General features: G+C 46.4%; 1 protein-coding gene across 1 annotated transcript; it reads right to left on the reverse strand.

Moving 5' to 3' along the window:
- Positions 1-430: 430 nt before the first annotated feature.
- RGS8 (regulator of G protein signaling 8) lies at positions 431-24,958 on the reverse strand. Its single transcript, XM_064515656.1, has 6 exons — positions 24,795-24,958; positions 17,582-17,640; positions 13,580-13,681; positions 12,600-12,664; positions 3,565-3,731; positions 431-1,775 (listed from the first exon to the last, which is right to left on the reverse strand). The coding sequence occupies exons 1-6, from the start codon at positions 24,897-24,899 to the stop codon at positions 1,593-1,595; spliced, it is 681 nt and encodes a 226-aa protein (XP_064371726.1). The 5' UTR covers positions 24,900-24,958; the 3' UTR covers positions 431-1,592.
- Positions 24,959-26,236: the final 1,278 nt, after the last annotated feature.

Here is a 26,236-nt window from a genome sequence, read left to right on the forward strand (position 1 = left end):
TTCTAAACTACAGCAGTGGTTTACAGCCTGTGAACCATAGATGATTGAGAGGAGAGAAGGAAAAAATCCATGGGATCATTTCCCAGGACTTCATAAAACTAAGAAAATAGACCTCCGGTCTGTAGGCTTAAATTCATGTATAGGCTATCTGTTTCTCCTCTAGAAAACAGGGCAAGAATCTGGCAGCTGATAAGCTGGAAAAGCAATGCCATAGAAATTGGACCTTCAAACAGTAAGTATTGTTGCATAGCAGAGAGGTGCTGCTACACAACTGACATCTGCACACAGTCTTCTCCTGCAGCCAAGTTATCCAGGCTACGGGAATAGGGCCAACATATGCTTCGCATACCACTTCACACCCGGACTCCCATCCTGCCCGCTGCATGCTTCTCTGTGTCCTGTTTTTAAGCAAGCGCCATGCAGCAAGGTCTTTGTCTTCAGTATTTCTTTACACGGTATTGAATACACAGTGGGCAATCGGTAGGTAACAACAACAGTCAATAACCAGTAAATAACAAAAATATAATCGTGATTTTCATGTTACCTCTCCCTGCCATGTGCTGGTCAGGTACTATATGAAAAATGGTATCTGACATAGCAGACAGGTCTTATGTTCTTCTTACATCTCAGCACAGGACAGATAGGACATTCCTTCTCTTGGCTCTTTCCTGATAGCTGGCAGTTTCTTCTCGAGAAGCCACTGAGCCTGGTAATGTCTTTGGTGGCCAGGAGCCTCTTTGTGTTAGGTTTTGGTACAGTGCCTAGCACACCGAAGCTTGAAACTATGTGGGGTCCTGAAGCTGAACTACAGTACAAATAAATAATGTTAATGAAAAACAATCTTTTGTACCAGAAGACTTGCTTGACTAGGTCTAGTAAGAGCTTTGGGGATTACCTTCTCAAGAGAAAAACTTAGCTCTTTGACAGTCATACAAAAGTAACATTTAATCTCCATCTCTGGAAGATAAGCATGTCAGAGGTGTGGAGGGGCTGTGAGAGGGTGGCAGCTGGTATCATAAGGTGTGCAACCAAAATGGAAAGGTGAGCTGAGTCCCCTGATGGTCTCCACCCTGGGAAGCAGCATGAATCATCTGCCTTTGCCTTCTCTCTGCCTCCCTTCTCTTCCTCCTCACAGTCCAGGATCCAGACCCCAGCATCAAGGGTGAGTGTCAGTGCTTCAGATCATACTCAGCTACACAAGTTTCAGAACTGCCCTTAAGGCCCCTCCAAATACAGGGGATAGGTGAGAGCCAGTGAGATGGAGGGGTAGAGTGGCATTATTAACACATAAACCAAAGTAGTAATTTTTATGTAAATCTGCCTTCGCAAAAGATGACCCAGTGACTACAAAGGATATGCTTTTGGGCCAGAGAGAGGCAACAACTGCAAGGTGCTACCACTAACCAAAAAAAGCACAGAAACTCAAACAGAGAGTCCTAATACCGCATTTGGATCACACTCTGGAAACACACTTCTCCACTCCTCCCTCTCTTCTTATTCCCACTGCTTTTAACACCAGTGAAGTTTCACATTTAGACATGAGCTTTTGCTGTTGTGGGAAGCACATGGTTTCTGAGGGCCCCATCACTGCTCTAACTGAGCCTCCTCTGGGTTTGAGACAGCAGGTCTGTGTAAATTTTGGATCTCAGGAACCTGGGATAAGAGTCTTTCTCCATCAGGCTGTGCACCTTCCCCTGGGCTTGGTCAAAGCAAGAGAGAGAGGGCTCCTGCACATTTCTTCTTGTCAGCTCCCGTGTCTGGAAGTCTATGTTCACCTAGGGAAAGCAGCAGAAGAGAGTTTGGCACTGAGTAACTGGCTTATCTGCTTCAAATAGCATGTTTCATCTCAGCTATGGCTGTAAAAACAACAGAACAACCAAGTGCCGCCTATCCTCATCCACGTGTAAAGCAGTGCCCCAAACTCTGTGGTCCTAGTGATCCAGAGTTATAAATCCTGGCCCAAATTTGCAAAAGTTGAACTAGATTTATACTGGTCTGAGCGCGCTCCTGAAATCAAGTTACTTTTATGCAGGCTCCTAGCATGAATTTATGTAGCAAATCTAGAAATGCTAAGTCTGCCATAACATACCTTTCTCCCATTGTCCAAGATTCAGCTATTCTTTTTTTCTTCAATACATGCCCAATTTAAGGATGAATGAACTTTTAGCTGTGTTTAAACTATAAATAAATTCTTATTAAATGTTTTTAAACTATGTTGGTATAAAATAAATTGTTTGATTTTTCCCACAACAGCTTCATGTTACAATAACTTATGCAGAGACATTAAAAAATAAACAGGCCTCATGTTATGACTAGCAGTTTGTTTGCAAAGCCAACACCATGAATTTTCCTGTTTTCCTTCTCTAGCAAAAAGCTAGCATTTGTTAGGGCTATTGTTTAAAACCTGGCTGAAAGGATGTTATTGTCATTATTATCCCAGCGTCCAAATTTAAAGAAGTCTAGAAAGTAAAGCTGTTTGCCTTAACTCAGATGACAGCAATATAGATTAGCTTTCTGTATCACTTACAGGTCATTTCATATTCTAGCATGCAAAAATTATGACAATAGGACCCAATTTTAGGAAAGACCCCATCCAACTTGCACTCACATTTCCAATCCAGGCCAGAATCTGTCCTGCAGTTCTGAAAATCTCACCCCGCATTCACAAACAACAACAGGGAGAGGGGCACTAAGGGCTCTGGGGATCAAGCTATGACCCGAGATACCCACAACAGCAGGTGTAAATCTGGGTACTTGCGCTGGCCCTGCAGAAGCCTCGCTAGTTCAAACATACAGTAAAGACAGTCCTCTTACAGGGATCCCCTCACAGGCACCTGTATCGTGATAAGCACCCATGCTATCTAGCTGGGCAATCACTGCAGGAGAGTGGGTGTACAGCGGAGAGCCACCGGGCGCCCTCCTGGTTGCGTTATTAATGTAGTAACGCAACTCGACATCACGACGCAGGATCTGACAATAACATCAGCCTGTCAGTGCTTTAAAGAGGACTTAAAGATTCCAGGCTTCAAGTTGTGACTGCACTTTTTGTTCAGCTCTGAGTTATTGCTTGCATCTTTTAGGAGGTCTAATTGAGTTTAGTGTTAGTCAGCAGATAAACACCCTTCCCTGGAGAGTCAACAAGTTAGTCATTCGTGGGATGTTCTTATACAAAATGTCCTGTGAGAAATGAGCCCAGTAGCCTGCTTGGGGATTGATAGTAGATGAGAGGATCAAGCTGAAATACTTCTACGAAGCTGGTGGAGGTTCGGAGATGTAGGCTGCAGTCGCCAGTGAACTCACTGGCTATGACTAACTAAGTATCGTCAAAGTAGTTGCCCTAACTAGAGGATGAGTCACTGCAAGCAGAGACAGCTGCAGCAGACAGGACTGGCATTCCTGTAACAGGAAGCGTTCTCCTCCTTACTGGCTTCTCACCATCACCTCTGGGAGGGAAGAAAGAGCCACCACACACACACCCCACCCCTAGGTCCCAGCTGGGGGGAGATGAGCTTGTTCCCTGCACCAGAAGGATGGTCTGCTTCCCTGGGGCGTTTGCCTACCAACCTCTCGAGGAGCCTGCACATCAATGAACTCCTCAAAGATTCGCTGGGCCTTGGATGCCAGTTTGGCCGCTGACCGGGTCTTCTTGAAGTCCTCACAGGCAAGCCAGAACTCCAGGTTCTCCTCGCTGAACTCCGTTTTCAGGAAAGCACGGAAAGCAGCCAGCCCATCTGCAAGGGAGACACTGGGAGTTACAGGGGGAGGACAGAGAGGGCAGGAAGCAGTCTGTTTAATAGATATCCCTCCATCCCGCTCTGCCTGCTAAAGGCCATTTGATCCTTTTCACAAGCTCTGCAATAGATATAGCACAGTCTGCAATCCCAGGACTTGTCCTTAACTTGCACAGTTATATCAGCTGGAGTCTTGTGAGCTGCCATGAAGCCAATGGAGAGGCGCTATTGCTGTTGTTTTTAAAAACAGTGAGTCTTTTGCCAGCTAACATAGGAAAAGGCTTCTTTGGGATTGGCTTATCTAACCTTTGAAAAGTTCCTCTTGAAAATGCCAAGCTTCAATAATATGTTCTCTTTGCCACACCATCTTGTGCTTGTTAATGCCCCACTTTGTAATATCCCATTTGTCATTAAGAGAAAACTTTGATAAAACATAGCATCTGTAGACTTGTCTCTTAAGCTTTCTGTAGCTTTGCTTTATTGCCTTGTGACATAATTTTAGTTCTTATTTATATACAGGAAGGATCTTAGAGAGTCTAACCGTTACAGCTACAATAAACGGGAGAGGGAAAGGACACAGCATAATTACTACTTGTCTAGTTAGTGGTAAAAGTCTTCTTATCACTTGTTAATGCTTAGCAATTGTGACATTTCAGTAATGTAATCTGAGTCAGCCAGGGCAGATTAGAAATATGGAAAAAATTGCTAGGAAATCTGTGTGTTCCTAAACCTCTGCCTAGGCATATTTACGGACACAGCTATTGTTTTTTATTTCCTTTCCCTGAATGGACAAGCAGAGTTAACATAGCTGAAGGTTTTACACATGCCCTTTCTCCCTCTCTTACCATAAGGATGAAATTAGCTCTTAACTTATTACCAGTAACATGTTTCTAACTTTTCCTTTTTCTTTTTGTATATGGTCTGAGTATTTGTAGCTCATGACATGGAAACCTCCTGAGTCAGCATTAGCTATTTCCAAGTTAGTCTCTAAAAATACTTATGGAATTGGGAATGCACTCAGCAAGGCCACTCACACTGAAAAGATGAGAGGAGCAAGCGTGTGCATGTGTGTGTGTGTGTGTGTGTGTGTGCACACACGCGTGCAGCAGAGATGGACAGAGGCTGAGGAGGGTTGGTAGGACTTAAATTCCTCCTGCAACGCTGCAAGGGGGCTATCGCACATTCACAGCGGACAGATCTGCATGCAGCTTTTGAACGTGGTGGTCCAGATGCAACACCTAGCTCAGGAAATCCCTGCACCATGGTTTGGATGCCAGGAGAATATACAGAGAAAAGCTAATGCTTGCTCTAGCCTGCCAGGGATCTCTTCCTCCTCCCCAGGCCTCTGTTACTGCCACCAGCAGACAGGAGAGCGAACTGAGGGATTTTCTGCTCTGCCCCTGTGCAGCCAACACAAAGTTCGGCCACCGATACAGCTGCTCAGACTCCAGCAGTCCTTGAAAGGAAGAAACACTAACGATGCCATCGAAAAGCACAGGAGTAACCACTGGGGACTGTGCCTGCTGGCAGTGTGTGCATGTATAGCCACCCCCACACGTATAAGATATGTATCTTCTTCACTCCGTGTCCTGATCTTATTCCTGCTCCTCTTTTGATTCTGATGATATTTTAGGACATTAGCATATTTTTTAGCTCTAGATCTTGAGCCTCAGGATGGAGAAATTGCCCCACGTACAGGAACAGCAACTGACAATCCTGTTTCTGGGCATAAGTCAGTGGAGATGTCCATCAGTCCAAATTTTCAAAGGGAAAGGCAGAAAAGGTATTAGGCCAGGTGGGACCAACTGATGAGCTAAAACACTCCCATTTAGGTTTCTCAACCTTCCTTCACAGATTCAGTTCACTGATGGGCTCTGCCATGCTAACTGCTCATCAACACATTGCATTGCAAAGAGCTGATGCGGTACAGCAGCCAGTAACTGAAATGGGCATGCCCCTGCCTCAGCTACACTTGCTTCTTCCTGCCAGCCCCAGGAGAACAAGAGCGAGCTGTGTCACACCAGCTGATCCTAACACTTCTTAATTAATGCACCCGTAGAAGGGATGATCAGGGTTTCTGACTGCTACTGTGGGCAGGGCAAAGCCAGGGCTTCTCCATGAGCACTGCAGAGCAGTTAACAGTGCAAACTGTACATTCAAGACTGGGGCTTTAAGCCCTGCACAAGCCTACAGAGCAGAGAGGACCAAAGGCACCTCCAGGAGCAGAGTACCTATCAGGAGCATGCTGTCCCTGGCTGTTTTGAGCATCTCCATGGGTGCATAAATACGGTGGAATAGAGGAATACTTTAGGTCTGCTCCACTTCCTGAAATCCAGGAGATACAAAGATATTGCAAAACCTGTGTCCCCTCCACTATTTAATGCCTATCAAATTCACAGGGCCTGCATGGAAGCAAGGGGAGGACTTGAGAACAGACCCAGGAGTCTTTACGGGAAGGAAAAGGAGGGACATAATGGTGGACTGACAGATTTCAGAAGGAAAAAAGTATGAAAGTGAAAAAACAGTGATTCCCGAAGACGTGTGCCATTTTATATATCATCAGCTCCTAGGATGTTTGACGTTACATACTCCAGCATTCAAATACACTATTACGACCATAAAATCGCTGCTGCATGTCCCTGCAGAAGTCTTGCCTCCCCTTCTCTGTCCTGACCTTTTTCTCCCCTTTCCTCTGTGACAGCCCCAGAGCCCCAGCACTGACAGAGGAACACTTACCAGAAATAGCAGCTCTGCATGGCAAATATAGTATCTACAAAAAATAATATCTGCTAGAAGAAATGGACTTCTTCATGACTGATGAGGTGAGAAAGGCCTTTGCTTCAGCCCTGCCCCAGAGAGCAGCCCAGAGCGGTCACAGCAGCTGAGGCCAGGAGGTCTCCACATGATCTGCCTCCTGCTCTCACATCAATCAGCTGCTTTTTATTTTGAAGTAAGTTTAGATAGAGGATAGATAAATAGTATTTGGCTGTGATCCACTACTTTATACATTCCTGTCCTGCCCTCCTCACGGCCTTTGGGGGCTGGAAGTGATCGGCACAGATCTGAGAAGACCTTGCAGAGAAGGCTTGGGACACACAAGAGGTCATTTTCAACTCGAGGCTGTCCTGCACTCTGCAGATGCACCTTTATCCTTTGACTGCTTGCCAGCATTTACAGCTGTGCCTGGGCAGCCGGAGTTCAACCTCAGAGAAGGGAGACCAGATGACCGCGTGGCATTAAATCAGTGCCACACTGCTGTGCTGCCCATCAGTTTATCGTGACAATGACAAATCCAATTGAAAGGTCAGGAGGGCAGGTAGGTGCAAGGACTGCCAGCACCTGAGCTGGAATTTGACCTGCATGTTGATTTTAATCTCCTTGTACACACGAAGGCTATCAAGGAAGCATCAAGCATGAATGATCAGGATCGGCGTTTCAAAGTTCACCTCACCCAAAAGGACAGCTTTTTTGCAACACGGGGCAACCAGCACTGGGTTGCAATGCGATATGAACAGAAGACATTGCCTACTGTGTCAACCTCCTGAAACATCTTGGAAGATACATGGAGCATCCGAGAAGTGTGATTCCAAAGGAATGTGTTACAGAGAAAGCACAGAAATGAAAAGCAGGACTAGAAGTCTTCAGATGTGGCAGCATAGGATATCCCCAAAATACATAGCCTAAAGGCATGACCATTCAAGAAAACAGAGATGTACTGCTTTAGATGCATGGCCTTTAAGAAAGCTATCAGTCACTTAATCAGGAATTTGATGCCAGAGAGTCATGAGCCTTGCTTGAAGCCAGAGGAGTAAATCACTACTGACGGACCAGATAAGAGGAAGGCAAAAAAATAGAGCCCTTCTACTGAGTGGGAACATCACAACCTGTTAGAGGAGCAGGAGATATTTGCCTTTTACTTTTGCCATGTAAGTAAAGCCTCAAAAGGACCATGCTCTGCTGTCCATTCAAACAGACCAAGTGAATGCACGAGAGGACTGTTGCGAAGGATTGTACAAGTATTTCTAGATAACCCCATCACAACATCTTGCAGTGCACTGTACAGATATAACCCTACAGCTCACCTGTGAATAAGACAAATACTAGAATTTGTGTTTTATAAACTGTCAAGCAGATCAGTGACTACAGAAGGATCAGGATTCAGATGTTTCTGACATCCAGTTCAAATGCTGTCATTTAGGACAGGGAGAGTTAATCCTTTACAGCAAGAAAGGTTGTGGAAGAAGGGACTTAACTGGCAAGTGCAACAAAGGTTTTAACTAAGACAGACCTCAGCCAAACAAGGAAGGTCTGAGATTAGTTTAAATCATTCAGACAGACAGTTTAATAACCAAGCACCTAGCCAATGTCAGAATGAGAAAGCTATCAACAAACATTTATTTAATGCATACATTTCACGCTATCAGGGCAATCAGCACTTTATGTAGGAAATAAAGATAGACTCCTTGTGGCTAGTAGATGAACGGATTAGCTGTATGGAGCATGTTGGGTCCAGGGCTGAAGAGACAAGGTCACAATGCTCTGTAGAGCATACGGATATGCTCTCACTGCTGCTTAGCATTGCTTTGGTGAATGTTAGCTGCCTGTCACTAGCACAATGCTAATGCTAATGCTGTTCTGGCTTAGAAAGAATCGGGAGTAGGATGGGATATTCCTGTGCTGTGTGGGAAGATGAGCAGTGTGTAGACAACAGAGAGAGGAGGAGGACAATAAAATTTGGGCGGAAGAGTACAGAGATTGCAAAGGACGGTGAAGGGGAAAAATAACCCTCGAGACGAAAACGGAAATTCAGCGCAAAGGTTTTCCACATCTGATGCTTCACTGAAAACTGACTAAGGGCTGAGGACAGACTGTCCTGCTGGATTTTGGACAAATGACAAGCCATGTGTCCAGCCCCGCGAGGGATGCAGAATGAGACATGCCATTGCCTGTATTTCCCTCTAGCAGCCTGTCAAAAGGAATCTCCATCTGGCTGACCAGACTGCACCTCCTGGGCACGGGTACAGAGCGGGAGATTACTCCTCTGTTACTCACATGCATGTGAACACACTCTGCAGACCACACTGAGCTCCAGTTCCCTGGGAGCCACTGCTAATCCACGCTGGCACAAAATGGGAAAAGATGCCAAAATCTAGCATGTTAAAACCACTTCTTTTGCTCCCTGACCACCCAAGAAAGCATGCTACACACAATCCTGTCTCTTGCTTTCTCAATTCTCTGCTGTGAAGTGGGATCAAACTCCTTTCTCCTGCTGCCTGCCATGCTCAGAAGCCCTGACCCCAGGGAATACTGCTGCGCTGTGCTGAAACGAGTGTCTCAGTCAGCTTCAGCCAAGATCCTGCTGCAGAACTGGGACTGACTGGCTGACCCTATGGTTTTGAGTTGATTTGTTTCACCCATTAGCAAAAGCAAAGACAATTGCATTGCACTGACCTGCTCATCTGAGACCATCAATGAAGCTGAGCTGAACTGCATCCTACAATTTGACCTCAGTTACTCTAGCAGGGTCAGACTGAGGGATGCTGAAATCCCAGTGCCAGTACGAAAGAAAGGCGCCTGCTGCACAGGAGACTTCTCTGGATTCTAAAAAAATTGAATTAGACCACTCTCTTTATACAGAAAAGCACTGCCCAGCCTGAGAATCCCTGGAGACATAAAGCTGCTTCAAAACCCAGGGTTTTTCAATACTCCACTCAAGATGCTACCAAGTAGCATGTCAGGATCAAACTTTACTATAAAGTTCATTTATTAAAGCAACAGGATCATAGGAATATTTAACAAAAATGAGGAAGTTAACACTGTCCGCAGAGTACATACAATGCATAGTACCTGATCAGATCACCTCCATTTGGAGTCCTTTGGGAAACTCATGAAAATAAGAACTGGAAGAGTAAAAGTTGTTTGTCTTTCTCAAAGAGTATCGCAGCGGTGTGAACCTCCATGTACAAGAGCAGCCTGCACACCTTGGCACTTCAGAGAATCTTTTAGGAAACTCTGATTCACCTTCTTGCTCCTTGGAGCTCTCTTTCGCATCTGTCCAGTCCCTTGCAGTATTCTGCACACGGATTGCCCCATTTTCGGCTACCATACCCAGCTCCTGAGTCCTACTTGTGCACTTTGTTTTTTCCAAATAATGGATTGATGGAAGGGGAAAAAAAACCCACTGTAACATTGACTGTGACAGACTGTGCCAGATTCTTAACTCCCTGAAATCAGCATAGCAATCTCCCTTCCAAAAATAGATGAAAACTGTCCATCTAGTGAAGGAGGAGTTTATGACAGATGTGTCAAGTAGAAACGCTCTACCTGCTAATGTTATCAGCCACAGGGGAAATTCTCCCTAAGCCCAGCTGGTGCTTAGCCTGTGCCCCCAAGCATGAATTGAAATTTTCCCTGCCTAATATTGTTCACCTGCACGGTCATAGAGAAGTTACACTGATACTGTTCTATCCTGTCCTAGATATAGGATATTAGCTGGCAGTTTTCACTACAGGCAGGTGAAGGCAGGCCAGGCACTGCTTTTCTTACTCTGAAATTTTGGTCAGATAAGGCACAAGGCCCCTTTACCTGCCTAACATAAGTACACATTCGTTAGCACATGTTTCTAATAGCAAGAAACACAGATATGTTTTGTTCTGCTTTCATAACATGTCTTTTGCAACTCCTCTGTATTTTGGATGCAAGTATACATAACATGATGATATATATGCTCTTATGTCCTTTAAACCAATTAAATAAAACCGTCTGTTTGAACAGAGCTGTTTGTATGTGCATCATCATAACCAAATGCAGGCTTTGACTGTCAAACTAGCAATTCCAGAAACTTCAGGTGCAGAGCAGAGGTGATGTATTCCTTCAGAAAGTGGTTTATTAAACAACAAGTTTTTGTCACTGTTCACCAGATAATGTCACCATGACTGCTGTTAAAAAAGATTAATTTAAATTCTAAAAATCATCTCTGTTGCTATTAGGAACTGAGTATTTTTCATCACGTGCCAGAGAGTTATCAGAATTACTTCCCTTTCTAGAGACAAGAAAAATATTGATATTTCACCTATCACTCTATAGGGCTAATTTATTAATAAAACAAATATTCTTGTGGTGGCTGTTGAATGAAGCAATTGTACTAAGGTTTGATATATCATTCACAGCAGTCAGCTGAAGAGGAACAATCTGTATGGTTTCAGTACCTAGATGTGCAACCTCACTGGCTTTTATAACTGAAGCACTTTTGCTACAATCTGTACCTATTACGGAAAATTTTGACTTTTACACTGGTGGAGGAATAGCGGCTCAGGTTCAGAGGGAGAACTGTAACACTGATGTGAATGCCTTGTCTACTTCCACTTCCCATCCCTCAGGCACCCTAGTGACTTTGGTGCATTTTTCCCTTCTCGTTTTGAATTTTGACAAAAGAAATGTTCCCTCTTAACTGTACTCTGAAATTTTGTTTTTAAACTGGTTGCAAGAGCAATGATCTCAACAAAATACTGCTGCTAAAATTATACCTTGCTTTTTCTGCCTAGGACAGCCAGCCTGTTTAAAGTTGTCAGTTAATTCCCTGCCAAAACTGTTGTCATTTCAGTAGAAATCCAGGAAAATCACATTTTATTTAAAATAATAATATAATTCAACACTTATATTTTAAAATAAGTACAGAAAAACCTGAACTGGTAAGAAAGTCAGTCAGCTCCTTACTGCAATAAAATAGTTCACCGCCCACACTGACATCTCCTCAACCTTGACTCGTTCCTGTTTTATTCTCTAATAGAAATACATTAATGAATCTATACTGTGAGCTGTGCTATCTTGTTTATAATTTCTCAGCATGAATATGTTAGCAAAGCAAAATAATATTTTCTAACAGAACTGATCCATTGAGTGGAATAAAGTGTGTTGATTATATGTTTGCATTGGGTTTCTGGATGTGAAACTTTCAGGTTTGCATTGGCAACTGTAAATTATATCCTGCTAAGTGCTACCATGCATGGTTTCTCTGGTGAGGACTGCTACAGAGCAAGTTGTTCAAGGTTACTGAACTACCCACCAGATATTCCACTAAAATTAACAGGAACAGTCTGCCAGATTCACTAGATGGCTTTGAGAATTTCAGCTGCTGTGTTAGCTTGAACCAGAACATTTTGCAAGAGGATCACATTGATAGGAAGGGGAATATTTTCTTTTTTTTCTTTTTTTTTTTTTAATTTACCTAACCTTTCCAAATGTGAAGCTAAAATACTAATGCCCATCAGCATAACTTCAGTGGAGTGACGAGTGGCATGAACGGTGTCCCAGGGGAAACCCTCCTCCGCTTCCTACAGTGTACTGTTGCCCTGTAGCAGCACGCAATTGCACGGCAGCTCAGAAGAGCAGCTGGAGGGAAAGGGCTTGAGAAACAAGCTGGTGTCACGAAACGCAGGCAGCTTTAGCAAGCAGAGAGCCTGCCATTTGCTCTGGGAAAAGACTAAACCCAGGGGCACCTGCCAAGGTAAGGTACACACGGATACAGCCTTGGCATCGCAGAACAGTTAGGAGAACCTCTGACCAGCAGCAAGGCATCCAGTGCATCCACAGGATTTGGAGAAGGCCAGAGCATGACTTCATACAACTTATCAGCTGCAAGTCAAGAGCAAGGCTCGTAAGGGAACCCACGGAAGCTCTCTCCTCACCTTCTAACCAGAGGACAACACCTTCCTGCAAATTACCGTCTCCGCTGCCCAGTGGGGAGTAAGCAATGATGGAGGGTCCCAAGGGACTCTCTTGTGCTCTGGAGTGCATGCTTTGCTTGCCCTATCTATGATCCCTATTTGGGCTATGGGGAATAAAAGGTAGAATTTCATCTCTACTCACATTTGTGGGACAAAAGGACATCAAAAGAATCCGCCCATCTTGTAGCCTCTTCTGTTGATAATCTTCTGAAAGAAAGGAAGAGACAAACAAACTGCAGACTACACACAGCTGCCAGTCCCCTCTGGGGCTGTTTGACAGGGATACCAAGACTGGAGTTCTTCTCATCTAACTTTGGATGTCTACAGCATAGAGGTCTCCAGGTGAGCAAGTCACCCTGGGCTCCCTTTAGAGTCAGTAAGGAGATACAAAGGGCTCTGTTCACCTCATCCTCAAGTAGGCAGATAAAATAGGCCAGATGAATCACCCTAAAAGAGGCCAATTTTTCTTCATTGATTCTAAACAGCATCCCAGGGAATGAGTTCAGACACAGACATTTACACTGTAAATGTCAAAAGTTAAGTGAAATGAAACCCACCCCTGCAGAAGTGTTTATTTCTCTCTCCTGACTTTAAGGGAAAGTTTAGATCTTTAGCTCAGATGTAAGCAGCAACCCGTGATCAAATGAATCCATCCACCTCATCTTAAATCAGGACTCTGGATGTCTAAAGTATATTCCCTAAGTGTTGTGTGAATGAATATAGGACATATTGGTAGTGTTTAATAATAAGACTTAGCTAAGGAGGGCTATGACCTGAAATTGCCGGTCACCTCTTACACAGAGTCAACTGCTCAGACTTTGATTTTCTATTATAGACGGGTAACTGTCCTCAAACACGTGCAGACATGTCCCATGTACAGCAGTGCAGACAGTATGCAAGTCTTCTATCAGGGATGAATATTAATGGTCTGGGTATTTTCTAAGAGAGCTGCTGCTATATCTGCTTTGTTCTGTTTTCCTCCTTCCTCGTGGCTACAAGAATTGGGGTTCAAAGCCTATACAAAGTACAATAAAAGGAAGATAATAGAAGTAGAGGGGGTAGGTGGGCAGGGAGGGGAAGGACAGAAACGGGGATGGGGTGGGATGCTGCAGCTATACTCACTTCAAAGCCCGGTTGGGCTTGTCCGGAAGAATAGCTGTGAAATCATTATATGAGTCTGATTTGTGAGACAGGCAGCCCAGGCGAGTCCTCATCCCTCTGTTCCTGTGGTCGATGTGGGGGAGCAGGGGTGTGAGCAGGGGAAAACCAAAGAAGATGATTACAAATCTAGCCAGAGTCACAAAAAAAGACCTCAGTGGCTCTGCACCTAATCAAACCTGTGTCTCTGGTTCCCTCTTCTGCGGCAGGGACCCTGAAACATCTCCAATGCTAAGCAGACACTAAGGATGGACACAGCCCCAGAGCAGCTAAAAGCTCACCCAGACCAGTTGTTCAACTGGTCTGACTGGCAACAAGGTTTGAAAGGCTGCTCTTTGGGATGGTTTCTTGGAAAGCTCTACTCTGGGGAGGGGTGTGAGGATAGCAAAGGGCCACAACACCAGAACTCAGTCACTGTGATCCAGTAGCATCAGAACAGCACAAACACCAGTGCATGAGAACAGGAAGGGGCTGGAGGAAGAGGAGAGGGAGCAAGGCACCTGCACACATGAGCCTCAGCTGCAAAGCCATGATAGCCCAGCTGGGATCCTGGATGGGTTCTGTAGACTCAGGGTTACATAAGCAGACTAGAATTGTCTCTTTCATGACAGGTTTACCCATGCAGAAAATGGCTTTATTGCTTTTTCCTCTAAATTTTAAAACAGTCCCAGAGCCTTCCCTCCTCTGCAGACCCCTCACGTCCTTGCCAGCCCCTTCCTGGGACGGACGATGCATACGCAGCATCATTCATTACATAACAGTCGGACCGGGAGGACTTGGAAAGAGAGGAAACACAAAGGAAGAGGGAAATGTAACACGCACATGCATTAGACTGGACTGGCATTGTCTCCTCTCAAAAACATGTAGATGCTGGTTAATGGCTTTAAATGGTGTCTAGAAGAGGGGCATAGTCTGTTACTTGCCTCTCCAGCCTAAGGGCATCACTTCTACTAGATTCCCCCCAACATCAAATGGGGCCATGCTCTCCTGGTCATGGGAGGAGAACTCAATAACCAAGTCTGCACTTTTCAACTGCTGGACCCACTTCTGAGCTGGAGGAAGCCCTTCTCTGAGCCCTAACGCTAAACAGACGGCAAATACTTTCTATGACTGCAGAGGGAAGCACAGTATTTTTCCCTTCCATATGTAATTCTTGCAGAACACTTCAGTGCTAGTCACTGAGCCAATCTGTAGCATGCCTGTTTCCCCCCTTCTCCTCCCGCCCTTCAGATAGTTTCTATTATTGCACATTTTCATGTAATCTTAAAGCAAATTAAATGTTAATTAAATGCAATGAGTGTCTCCCTGGTGCAGCACTGACAGCTCACAGCATTTAAAAGGCACAAAACCTTGAAATCTTCAGTGGCACAAATTGCCGGACAGCCTCAAAATATAGACCCATGACCAGTGGTCTCAGGATGAAATGCTACATGAACTTCAAACATCAGTGCAGAATACTGCATGCAAAGTGTCATCTTCCTAGCTGAGTCCCTGCTGGACCCGCTCCACTCAAACCCTCACACTATGATCTTTCTGGTACCTTTCCTGATGCCCCCAGCCCCCAACCTTTATCCTCCCTGCACTGTTTGTTCTAGCAAGCTCACAAATTTCTCAGCAAGAGGTGTGACATGCATTACCGCAATGCTGCTCAGATTTCTCTCTGATGTCTGAGATCAAGGGACTGCAGCGGGGAATCACAGTATATGGGAGACAGAGATGCTGCGGCATAAGAATGGAGCTTGTCTCTCATGGAACACTGCTCTCTAGGTCATGACTTCCAAGACAGGACACGGGAGAAGGAAAGGAAAAGAAACTGGGTCTGTGGGAAGTGGAGAGGCAAGGCAAGGGCAGGAGGGAAGAGGGGACACTGCAGTGAGCTTAAAGGCTCACTGGATGAGGTAGATGGCGACAGGATGGGCAGGGGTGAAGAATGTATCATGTCTTTTCAGTTACCTCCGCGGGATCAGTAAGGCAGCCATTCAGGCATCCAGTTATAGTTAACCCTTTAACTGGCTGGCTTGGACAGCAGTCAGGGCTGTTTGCAGAAGATAGGAGTGCAGGAGGGAGGGATTTATTGTTCCATGTCCTGGCACTTAAAAATACATCAAAAATTGTCTGCAAAAAAGAAGGGCCAGTTGTTCTCAACCCATTTGATCCTCTCCCCCTAGAGCGGAAGGTCGATTTTTCAACAGAAGACGTTCAGAGTTGAGGGATGATCATACAGGAGAGACAGCATTTCCTTCTAAGACCAGGACCGTGGGTTAAGTCCAGCTGCAGGTCTAAAGTGATTTGACTTTGGCGTCACAGCTCACCACAGAGCAGCAGGAGTTGACATTATCGTACTCATCATTCAACACCTCTGGAGGTCTCTCCTCAACAGGCAAAGCTCCGGACTGCCCTCGCTAAGAAGACCAAACTACCTCTTTTCCCTGTCCCTCCACGTCATGGCTGATGTTACCGGCCAGGCATCATGGAAAAGCTGGCACTGCAAATAAAATAACAGGAGGACTTCATGCGTCTGCAGATGCTGGTCCTTTTACCATCACAGGCTCAAACATTCACACAAAAATAACTTAAATAAAGTATTTCCTCTTCTTCTGGTTGGTGGGAGCCTGTGGGAAGCCACAATGGAGATTTACGGTCTGGAAAGGTGGGGGGAAGGAAGAAGGGACATAGGGGTGTCAGGGTCCCCGTCAGCCTTGCCACACGGCCAGCTGGTTGAACTAATCTCACATCAGAGAGCCAAGGCAAAGGCCACTAGCCAGGAGGCCGATGGGACAGAGTGCAGGACCAAGATGTTTGTATAGTGAACACAGCACAAATGTTTCCTATATGTCAGGACAGGGCCAAGTTCCAGACAACCTCCATGTCCTCTTGCCCAGAGGGGACACTGAACAGCAGGCAAAGAAACCGATGAGAGAAGAGACTGTGTGCAGAGAAGCCAGGTCCCTATCCTCCTTGGGCCTGGGTAGGTCCCAAAGCTTGGGCTGCCCGACACGACATCCGCTTTAAAACCTGATTACATTAAAAACGCACAAAGCCTCTTCCCAACTAAATTAATGGAACTGGGATTGCACTACATGCCAGTGAGTGCATCTCCTTAATCCCCACCCTGACCGGCTGCTTTGCTGTGCTTTAACTGAAATCAATCCTTGTAATTCCTTAAGGCCCTTTAAATTTCTTCATTAACAGCCTCACCCACATGTGAGGCCACAGCACACGACCTCCTGGAGTCCAGTACCCCTACTCCCCTTTCCCATCGCCACGCTGCCCGCACTGCGCTGGCCACAGGAAGCGGAGCTGGGCGCCTGCTGGGTTCCCTGTCCCTCACAGTCCCCTCTAGCAGCCTGCTCTTTGGGGAACCGTTACAAAACCGCTCGCTGCTCGTCTGTGCTCCCACCCGCTCACCAGACCACACGCGAGCAGCAGTGAACTTCCCCATGGTCCCAAAGTCTGTCCGACTTCGTGGATGCAGAGACCCACACTTCCCGTGAAGACAGTCCCACCGCTGGGCTCACATACCCACTGTACTCCCTTTGGCTGCAAATAAAGCCAGTCAATGACGACTTTAGAAATATAATCTGTAGGTCAGTAAAGGCAGTCCAGCAGGGTCTGGTGAGGGTTTTTCTTCACACTTCATCATTCATCCTACCTCCCCCTCCTACGAAAGGACCCCTGGTCAGGGAGAATTGCCAGTCTCATCATGGATGTGTTTGGGGGTTTCTCCTTGGGACAAGGAAAGGGAGGGGATGTTTCACTTATGACATTATCAAACCACCCCAGGAGATCACCTGAGCAAAGATAAAGAAGCCATCCCAAGAGAAAAAATTAGCAGCCCAAAGGTATAAAACACAAGAGACCTAAGGGGCTTCAAGAGATTAAGATCATCCATTCGCATGCAATAAAGCCAGATAAACTGAACACAGAGGCACTGCAGACAGACAGACACAGAGAAAAGATACTCACTGCCTTCGACCTGTCCTCTCTCCTGGTGGGTCTTTGCCAACAGTGTAGTCAGAGAGGCTCTGGGGAGAGAGCAGAGCAGTCTCTTAAGAGACAACCCCCTGCACAGGGTGAAAGTCACACTTCAACACACCTCCCCTCCCCACCTCTCCCCGGGCAGCAGCACAGCTCAGAGCAGCTCTGTGTCACATCCAGCAAGCACTAAAGCAGCCGAAGCTGGCAGGCTGGGGCTCGGCTCCGCTGCGGAGCCGGCTCACACAGCTCATTGGTGGCACTGCCGAAGAGCCCACCTGATCAGCACATTTCGCAGCATCCCTCAGCACCCACCTCCGTGCAAACCTGCTCACAAATCCCCCGGCCTCTACCCGCTCGAGATGGGCTACGGCTCAGCACAGACAGCGGCTGCCAAACACTGGCAGGGAGCAGGCAGAGGGAAATGCCTGTAAAAGCTCTCGCTGTTGTCATTCTCAGTACGCTAGAATACAGCATCAGCCTGCATCATTTTCATCAACAACTCTGAGGTTTAGGGAAGGTTCCTGCCCTCAGATCACAGATCGTCGAGAGTTGCTACAGACAGAAGGGACTGGGGAGTTTAATTAAAGAGCCCCAGTGGTGGCAGGGCCAAATAAAGTCGTTAACAGGCAAGGGAGGCAACTTACTGCAGGGCATGGGATAAAAGAAAAAAAAATCCACCTGGTGAGTTAGTGATGTGACTAACCCCTTTTATCTGCCTCCCTGTCTCTCACCTGATGTTTGCAGCCCTGCTTGGTCCCTGCCCTCCAGCAGCTTCCCTGCAACCTTCCCTAGGTTGCTCGCCCCGTGATACAGGCTCTGATTCCTTTTTCTCTCTGGACCCAGACCTCTGTCCTGAACTGGCAGAGGATGTAGGAGGGCTTCCACATGCACCCCCGTGATGGGGCTGCAGCACAACCTTCAGCTTTGGGCTTGGCTCAGCCATCAGTAACACAATACACGAGTATCACTGGAGGCTAGAGAAGCACCAGATATTTATGTGGGTGGCTGACCTGCTAAGGGTCCAAGCCATGGGATTTCCAACACTAGCACCAGGGTACAGCCCCCAGCCTCGCTGGGCACTGGCCGTGTGATGCGGGACCTCTGCTTCCCGGCTACCGGTGAAGGTTGGTGACCCTTTTGCCACACTGACTCTTCTGCAAAGCTGTGCCAACCAGTTTTATCCCATTTCTTCTGAGCTCCCATTGTATCTTAACTCTGATCTTCAGAAAAGGTTAAAGTGTCCTCTGCAGTTAGACAAGTCATTACTCTTCTCTCCCACTGCTTTCCCCTTCCTATTTTCTGAAAACTTGTAGTCACCTGCCTCGCTTCCACTGAAACAGTGCCAGGCCTGATATCCTTGTGCTACTAATGGGAAGCATGTCTTGAGAAAGCACATTATCATTTGGCAACATCCCTGGGGAAAGACAGTCCTACAAAAATGAAGAAAATACAAAGATCAGTAGCAGTGTGGGATTGACCCCAGCACTTCAGCTTGGATCCTCTCCTGTACTGCACAGCTTAGCAAGGAAATTCCTTGCCTTGTTCTTGTTCCCCCATCACAACACCCCAGGTCATCCTGACTTGGATTAATTGTGTCTCTAGTTATCAGAAGACAATCGCTGAAGAAATGCAAGCACTGATACAATCTCCTCCCAGCCAAGGTCAAAGGTTGAGGTTCATCTTACGCCTCTGGTACAACAGGCTAGTTTGTTCAAGTTAAATAACAGTTAGCTTCAGCCCTTGCCCCAAACCCCAGCCAAATTCAATATAACATTACCGAGGGTTTAACTTAAAACATGTCATTCTTGTCTTACTGCGTTTTGCGCTTTCACATTCTCTCTGGGCAATTGCAGGGTGTCACAAGTGATACTGTATTTTTGTAATACTTCCAGGACATACCACAGACCTCATTCACGTCCACACACACACACACACACGCATATGCACACCAGCACACACGGGGCCAGATAGTGGAAGCAAAGGGGGTCTCAACAAAATGTTCAATCAGCAAAACTCTAGTTTAAATAATTCTGGTCAGTTATTCAGATCTCTGGACTTTGCTTCAGTCTGAAACAAATCAATCTCTGATTGACTAACTCTGGATAGGATAAATAAAAAAAAAAAAAAAAAAAAGCAAGCAGTGTCTCCCGCTTTTACCTCAGTTTTACATACTGCTAGCTCATCACCATCACCAGTTTGGGCAGAAATTCCAGTCCCTATTACTCCAATATGTTAGTACACTCATTTCTTGGGGTGAAAAATGTCCTGGAGCAACCCACAAAGGACTCTGAAAATTAATATTTCCTTCTTTTACTTTCCCAGGCCAGGTTTGAGCTACTTGGGAACAAAGTAAGCTCACTGTGTTGACACAGGCACTAGGGGAAATGTAATTAAATTGCAGATAAAGAGAATTATGTTTTAGAGGGTAATATTTTAGAAAGCTTTGGTGAGGTAGGAGAAGAGGTTTATAGCAAATTCCTTCTAAAAAGGCCCTCATGTTTCTGACAACTCTGTAGCTTCTGTTCAAAAGCATTTAATAAAATAACCCATTTTGATATTAGGTTTGAATCTCATCCAAAATTTTAAATCTCTTTAAGAAATATTTAAAAGCAATTTCCTCATGACCTACGAATAGCAAACACACAAGCACTAAATAAGCACAGCATTGGGATTGCTGGCTGTGACTGGACAGGGTGGAAGAGAATTTGCCAGCCTGGACATTAATCTTATCTCTACTATCCTCACCCTATTTTCACCCTGTTGTTTTTACTGCCTCCCTGCCTATTCCATGCATTTTGTCCATGCCCCTACTGATTGCCATTCAAGTGGCTTTTACCCAAAAACTTCTTCCAGACCAAATACCACCACTGGTTTCACTTGGTCCCAGCTACTGCCATGCAACTGCTGGATAAAAATGGAGGAAATGCATTCCTTCCGCTCTGGCTGCCCTTAATTCTGAGATTTCCAGGAGGCCCAGGAAGGCAGCTCTGGCCCCTAGCTGTGTGGCTCCTGCATCTCCAGTTACAGAGATGCTCCTCCTGCAGCTGGCAGCTTACCACCCTTCTCGAAGACAAAGGCGGGCCTTACCTTAGCCAGCTTGCGGTTGGCACATCAGAGAGCATCTTCACTAACTAGTTTATTTGCTTAGCTGACATCCCAGTGGTTAGCATTAGATAATCTCCTTCACCTTGACATTTAAGCAGACTTCACCCTATCTTCTCACTCTTGCTTTACTTCCTTGAGGGTCTGCTTGCCTCTCTGAGACTCCGCTATTTTATGCTTAACTAGCCATCATGCTGAGTCCCTCACTGTAGCTTCCACTTTTCACTTCTGACTTCAAGGTCTTGTCAAATTTACAGTAATCCATGCCACATGGGTTTTGAACTTATGTGGGATTGTGTTTGCTGTTGCTTTGTGACCTTCACTGGTTCTGTGCCAGTGTCTTTTTCAGTAGTGCTGCAAGAAACTTGTTTGAGGTTGTTCTTCATGACTTGCTAGAGCAAGTGGTTTTTCCCTAGTGTCAAAAAAGTGCTTCTCCAGACAATTGTGATGTTTGACAGCTACATCCCCATAGCTGAAGTCATTCTTTGGTACGTTTTCTTTCATGAGACCCTGTTGCCTCTGTGATTCCTCTGGAAGGAGCTAAGCGCTGTAGGCTCTGTGACTGCAAAATACCAAGCACACAGGGCTGCCTCCTGCAGTGGTCACTGCTTCCCAGTGGACAACTGGGCAGACAGCTGAACTGCTCAGAGAGACTAGTGCATGAGGGTTTGTATTGAAGTGCTGGCTTGCCTCAATCAGTACCTTGTCATGCCAAAGGGAATGGCGGTGACTTGCACATTGCGAAGCCTGCCTTCAGCTCAACCATAAGCCTTCGCCTCAGTCTATCTTCCGCTGTGACCCAAGGGAGCTTCTGTTTTGGTGCTGGGGGACCTCAATTTAATGCAAAAAACATGAGGAACCTCTTACGACACAAAGTGTCATTTGGTCTCCCTTTGACATACTGTCATTCGAAATTTATCCAGAAGCCAGACTGGTATATATGGGGCCCAAGACCAAGTTTATTCAAATTAGTAATTAATTTGCCTCCAGAGCTTGCTTTTCTCCATCACTGTTTGCAATTAAGGCTGAAAGAAAATTGTTAGAGTTAAAAGTACTCTTACTAGCAGATACCTAATATGCAATGCCCTGGTCACTGTGTCAGGCTGCCTGCCCGTCTGAGAGTCTGCAGTAAAATATACTTGGTCCAGTACGAGGTGACAGTCAGGGCAAGAGGAAGTTACAACTAATGTTGACAGGTTCCTAAACTGCAAAACAAATTACGGACTGTCTTCCCATGAAACACAGAACCATGAGAACAGTTCCCCCTATTAAAAAGGAGCTCTAGCACCATCACTAAACACCCACAGATGTAGCACAGAACTTTTTTTTAAGGAGTTAAGGTTTCTGTTCACCTTGTATCTCAAATTCTTTTCTGTATCAGCCCAGGTAGGCAGGAAATCCTGGGAGGTGAAACAAGGAGAGCTCAAGTTTCAGGGGCAGGTGAGGAAACCATGCAGCTGATACACTGGATGGGAGGTATTGATAAAAGAAGCCTCATCTCATGTGCTAATGAGACAGGGCAGGAGATAGGAGACACCCACCGAGTTGAATTCCCCTTGAAAATAAACGACCATGTTCAAAAATAAAAATGAGTTACATAAAGTGTGATCCACGATTCTGTCTCTGGTTTAGCTTAAGAGAATGGCAGCTATTTAAATTCTCCCCCATGTCAATGATAAAAGTGTCTCCTGGACATGTTTGCAGCTCTCGGGTGTTGTGATCGCTGCAGCAGAACAGATGCCTCCAACTGTTAGATGGCTCCTGGCCCCAGCCTGGGTGCTCCCAACTCTCTCCTCAAATCCTCCAGGCAGGCAGGATGAAAAACAACAGCTAAGCAATGTGGGAGGCAGAGAGAGGCAGAGTGCAAGAAGGAATCACGGGGAAGAGTTTCCCCTTTAATGCACCTTATTACAATATCATAATTATTCTCTTAGGAAACATACTGCCATGTCCAGGAGCAGTTCCAAGTAAAGCAGTGTGTTGGTGCCTCTGCATGTGTGTGCACGTAATTCAGAGAGGATGCTGTTAAGTGTGAAGCAGGGAAGCAGAAAGGATTGGACTTGACACAGAGCTGCTCTGTGCAGCCTTGGAGTCCTCCCAGCTTTCAGCATTGCTGCCGCTGTCAATATGGCAGTGTCTATAATGCAGTCGGTGCGTATGGCCGGGAACCCACGACTGATCCACGCTGACAGACAGACAGAACTCCACAAAGATTCCCTACCACAGACGCTCCATCCCTTGTACACCTTGACTGAGATCTGACACTTGACACGGGCCAGGGAGGGAGGCTTGCTGAAAGACAGGGTTAATTTTCTGCTGAGTGATCATTCAAGGTGCTTGTAAGCAGCCTGCATTTTTCTCACTGGACACTCTGTGAACTAGTCATTTACTGAACGTTAGAAATCAGTCCTGAGATCTCGGGGTTGCAGTCGCAAATCCATTTACAAGGGATAAAGTCTGCACTTGTTTGCTCTTACCACTGCTATTCCAAAGCCTTGGACTTACAGGGCATCCAGGTCCCACAGCAAGGATTTGTTGGGGCTATTAACCACGACACAGAAATGCAACGTGGCACTGGAAGGTCACTCCCACTGCAGCAAAACACCTGAGCACGTGCTCAACTTCAAACATGTTAGCAGTTGAGTGGAGACTTGTATGATGAAATACAAACAAAGTTAACTGCCTGGGTGAGCTGGGACGTCTCTTTCATCTCTGGAGGCTGCTGCTCTAGTTTTAATTAAAACATAAATGAGATGAGCTAGATGGACTCATCTTCTTCTCCAGCAGATAGTTCTTCTTTCATAAAAATGGCCGCTCCATCCAGCACAAACCTCTGGTCTCTTAGGAGACTGGCCTGTAATCACACGTGTCCTGCCAGTCTGGACAGAGATGCATGCCACAGCTCTGCCAGTGCTGGCACTAGTCAAGCCCTAAGAACTGGAGAATATCTCCAGAGCCGTGTGGACGGGTGGGTGGGCAAAAGGCCAGCCCTGTCCTGCCTGGAGCCAGTGCCGTAGATCTGCTCTGGAAGAACCCTGGGCTGCAGGAACAAGGGAGCCTCAGAGCAGGGCCCTGAGGCAGCACAGCTAGGACAAGCAGAGCACAGACGTTACGCTCCGAGCTGAGGTGCAGCCATGACGATGCATGGACTCCCCAGACAGAGGAACGTGACCACTAAGGTCCAGGATTAGGTACAGTGACAAGCAGCCAGGGAGAAGACATTAGTGCGATGGGTCCATTGTATTGTTTTTAGCTATGCCAAATTACCAGTTTATGCTCCCACCCAACAAACAGAATGAAGGGATGTCCCTTGTTACTGCAGTGACCTCCAGGAGCGATACCAGCCCTCTAGTCAGAGCTGCAGGAAAATGAGCCCACTTGGATTAGCCTTCAGCTCTCCCCCCACCTGCAAACACTCCTGCCATCTGCAAGTTCTCACTACAGCCGTTGCTTGATGCAGTTCTCTCGCCTCCAACACATTCTCCTTTTGCTCCAATTAGTCTTATTTTTAACTAGCTCAGCCTCAGCGTTTGGCCCTGGTGCTAGTCACAATGTCACAGATAACCTTGATGCAAATATTCAAAGGAAATACAATCCACCACTTAAAAATGATAATAATAGTAAAGGAGAATCAAAACACAGTGAAGATCTCAGAGCTACAGGCACCAGCATCAACTAATGTTTTCTCCCAGCATCAAAGGCCCACCACTAATCCAACTGAAACGCAGATCACCCCCAGAACTAAGCCAGCTCCTCATATCAGCCGAGCCAGGGGCAAGCTGGGGGTTAACACAAGAAATGTGCTGCTCTCTGTCCCCGCCTGCTAATTAGGAACGGTGTCTGTGTCCCTTTGACCATTCATAAGACGCCACAGGAAGATTAACGCACCAGGAGAAGCACAGCCATGAAAATAACAGGGGTGACATCTAAGCAGCACCCTTCCCCTCCCGCTTTGCCTGCAGAACCATTCTTCCCCACAAAGAACTGGGGCAGGAGTGCCCCCCCAGGCACTCATATCATACCAGGGGACCACAGGGCTTTTCATCACCCAGCAAGGCCCTCCGAGGAAGCTCCGTAACAAGGCACTCCTAGCTCTTACCTGTCTTGCAGCTGACGGCAGAGTGGTGGCTACGTGGCTTTTGGTGCTTGATGGACATGGCTGGTTGGGACCCTGAGTAACAGTGTCTGCACACTCCTGGTACATCGGGAAGGGCGAAACACTCAGCCACAGTAATCTCTAGAGGAACGACAGCAATGTGCCACTTTCCTGGCTCCCTAGCCCTGCATCTCATGAAAAGAACAAGAGCTGGAGAAAGGGGGGGGGGGTTATGAAAGCGAGGGAAGGGGGAGAAGAGAGAGCGAGGGAGCGCACGCTCTCGCAGATGCACACATGCAGAGCAGACAGAGGCTTGTATAGGATGGCACTGCCTGACTTGCTCTCATTATTGCCGCAGGCTGCCTGCTGCCCGTGGAGGACTCGCCAGCATCCGTTGCTGTCTGGGGGACACAGTGGAGAAAAGGGACAGGGACCATCAAAGCAAGGAAAACTACCACCTTGGCACCAGGGGCTTTGTCTTTGTTTGCTTTTACCTGGGAGAGAAAGGGCCATACTAGAGAGCAGGAAAGGATTATAGTGATAGACAGAAGTTCAGCTTTTCCTTGATGACTCATTTCTTCTGAACATAAAAAATCGCCAGCCTCAGCTCTCCTCAGCTGTGCTGAGAGGTGGAGTAGGGCTAACCTGACCCAGAGCTGAAGACAGCATTGCGTCAAGACAGCCAGAAAGTGGGTTGCACATACCCAAAGCACAAGCATCTTTTAAACTTCAGCCTCCCCTTGCATTCCCATTACCTGGGTCATGCCAAGTTGGGGTGTTGGAGGGTGTGGAAAGGCACTCCAGCTGCAACACCTCCCATTTGGATGTTGCACAGAAAGCTGTGCATAGAGCTGCCTGCAGTCACTGACACTCTTTCTGTGCTAATCTGCTCTAACAACAGACATAAAACGCTAGGGATCCAGAGACCTAGCCCTAATCCTCCCCCAGAAGGGGCACCACCTTCCCACTCCACAGTTTTTGGAGTGCATTTCTCTAAAGTATCACACACTTAGAAGTGCAGGCCCCTTTGAAGGAAACTGAGAACTTTGCATCTAATGCCTTTGACAGCTCTTTGAAAGATCCTACACCACTTCCTCTTCTGCCCTACTGCCCTAACACTCAGAGGAGCTAGGTCTCACTTGGGCATTCAGTTTGGTCAGAAGGATTACAATAAAAGAGATCAGATGCTTCAGGTATTACACCTTCCCCCCCAAAGCCCTAGTGACCCGCTCACCATGGTTCCCTGCTTTAAGGGTTTCCTTCAGTGGCTTCAGAGACTTATGGAGCTCTGGCCACATTGGCTGCTGTTAATAAAAATCAATAGGTGTGGTGCATTGGATTACAAGCACAGAAAGCCTCCAAGTCAATACGCTCTGCAGCAGTTAACCTGAGAGTACACCATGCTGCCAAGTCTGTCTCTCTTAGAGAATACATGTACGTATTCA

Source organism: Dromaius novaehollandiae, chromosome 8 (genome assembly GCF_036370855.1).
Source record: "Dromaius novaehollandiae isolate bDroNov1 chromosome 8, bDroNov1.hap1, whole genome shotgun sequence".
Classification (NCBI taxonomy): Eukaryota; Metazoa; Chordata; class Aves; order Casuariiformes; family Dromaiidae; genus Dromaius; species Dromaius novaehollandiae.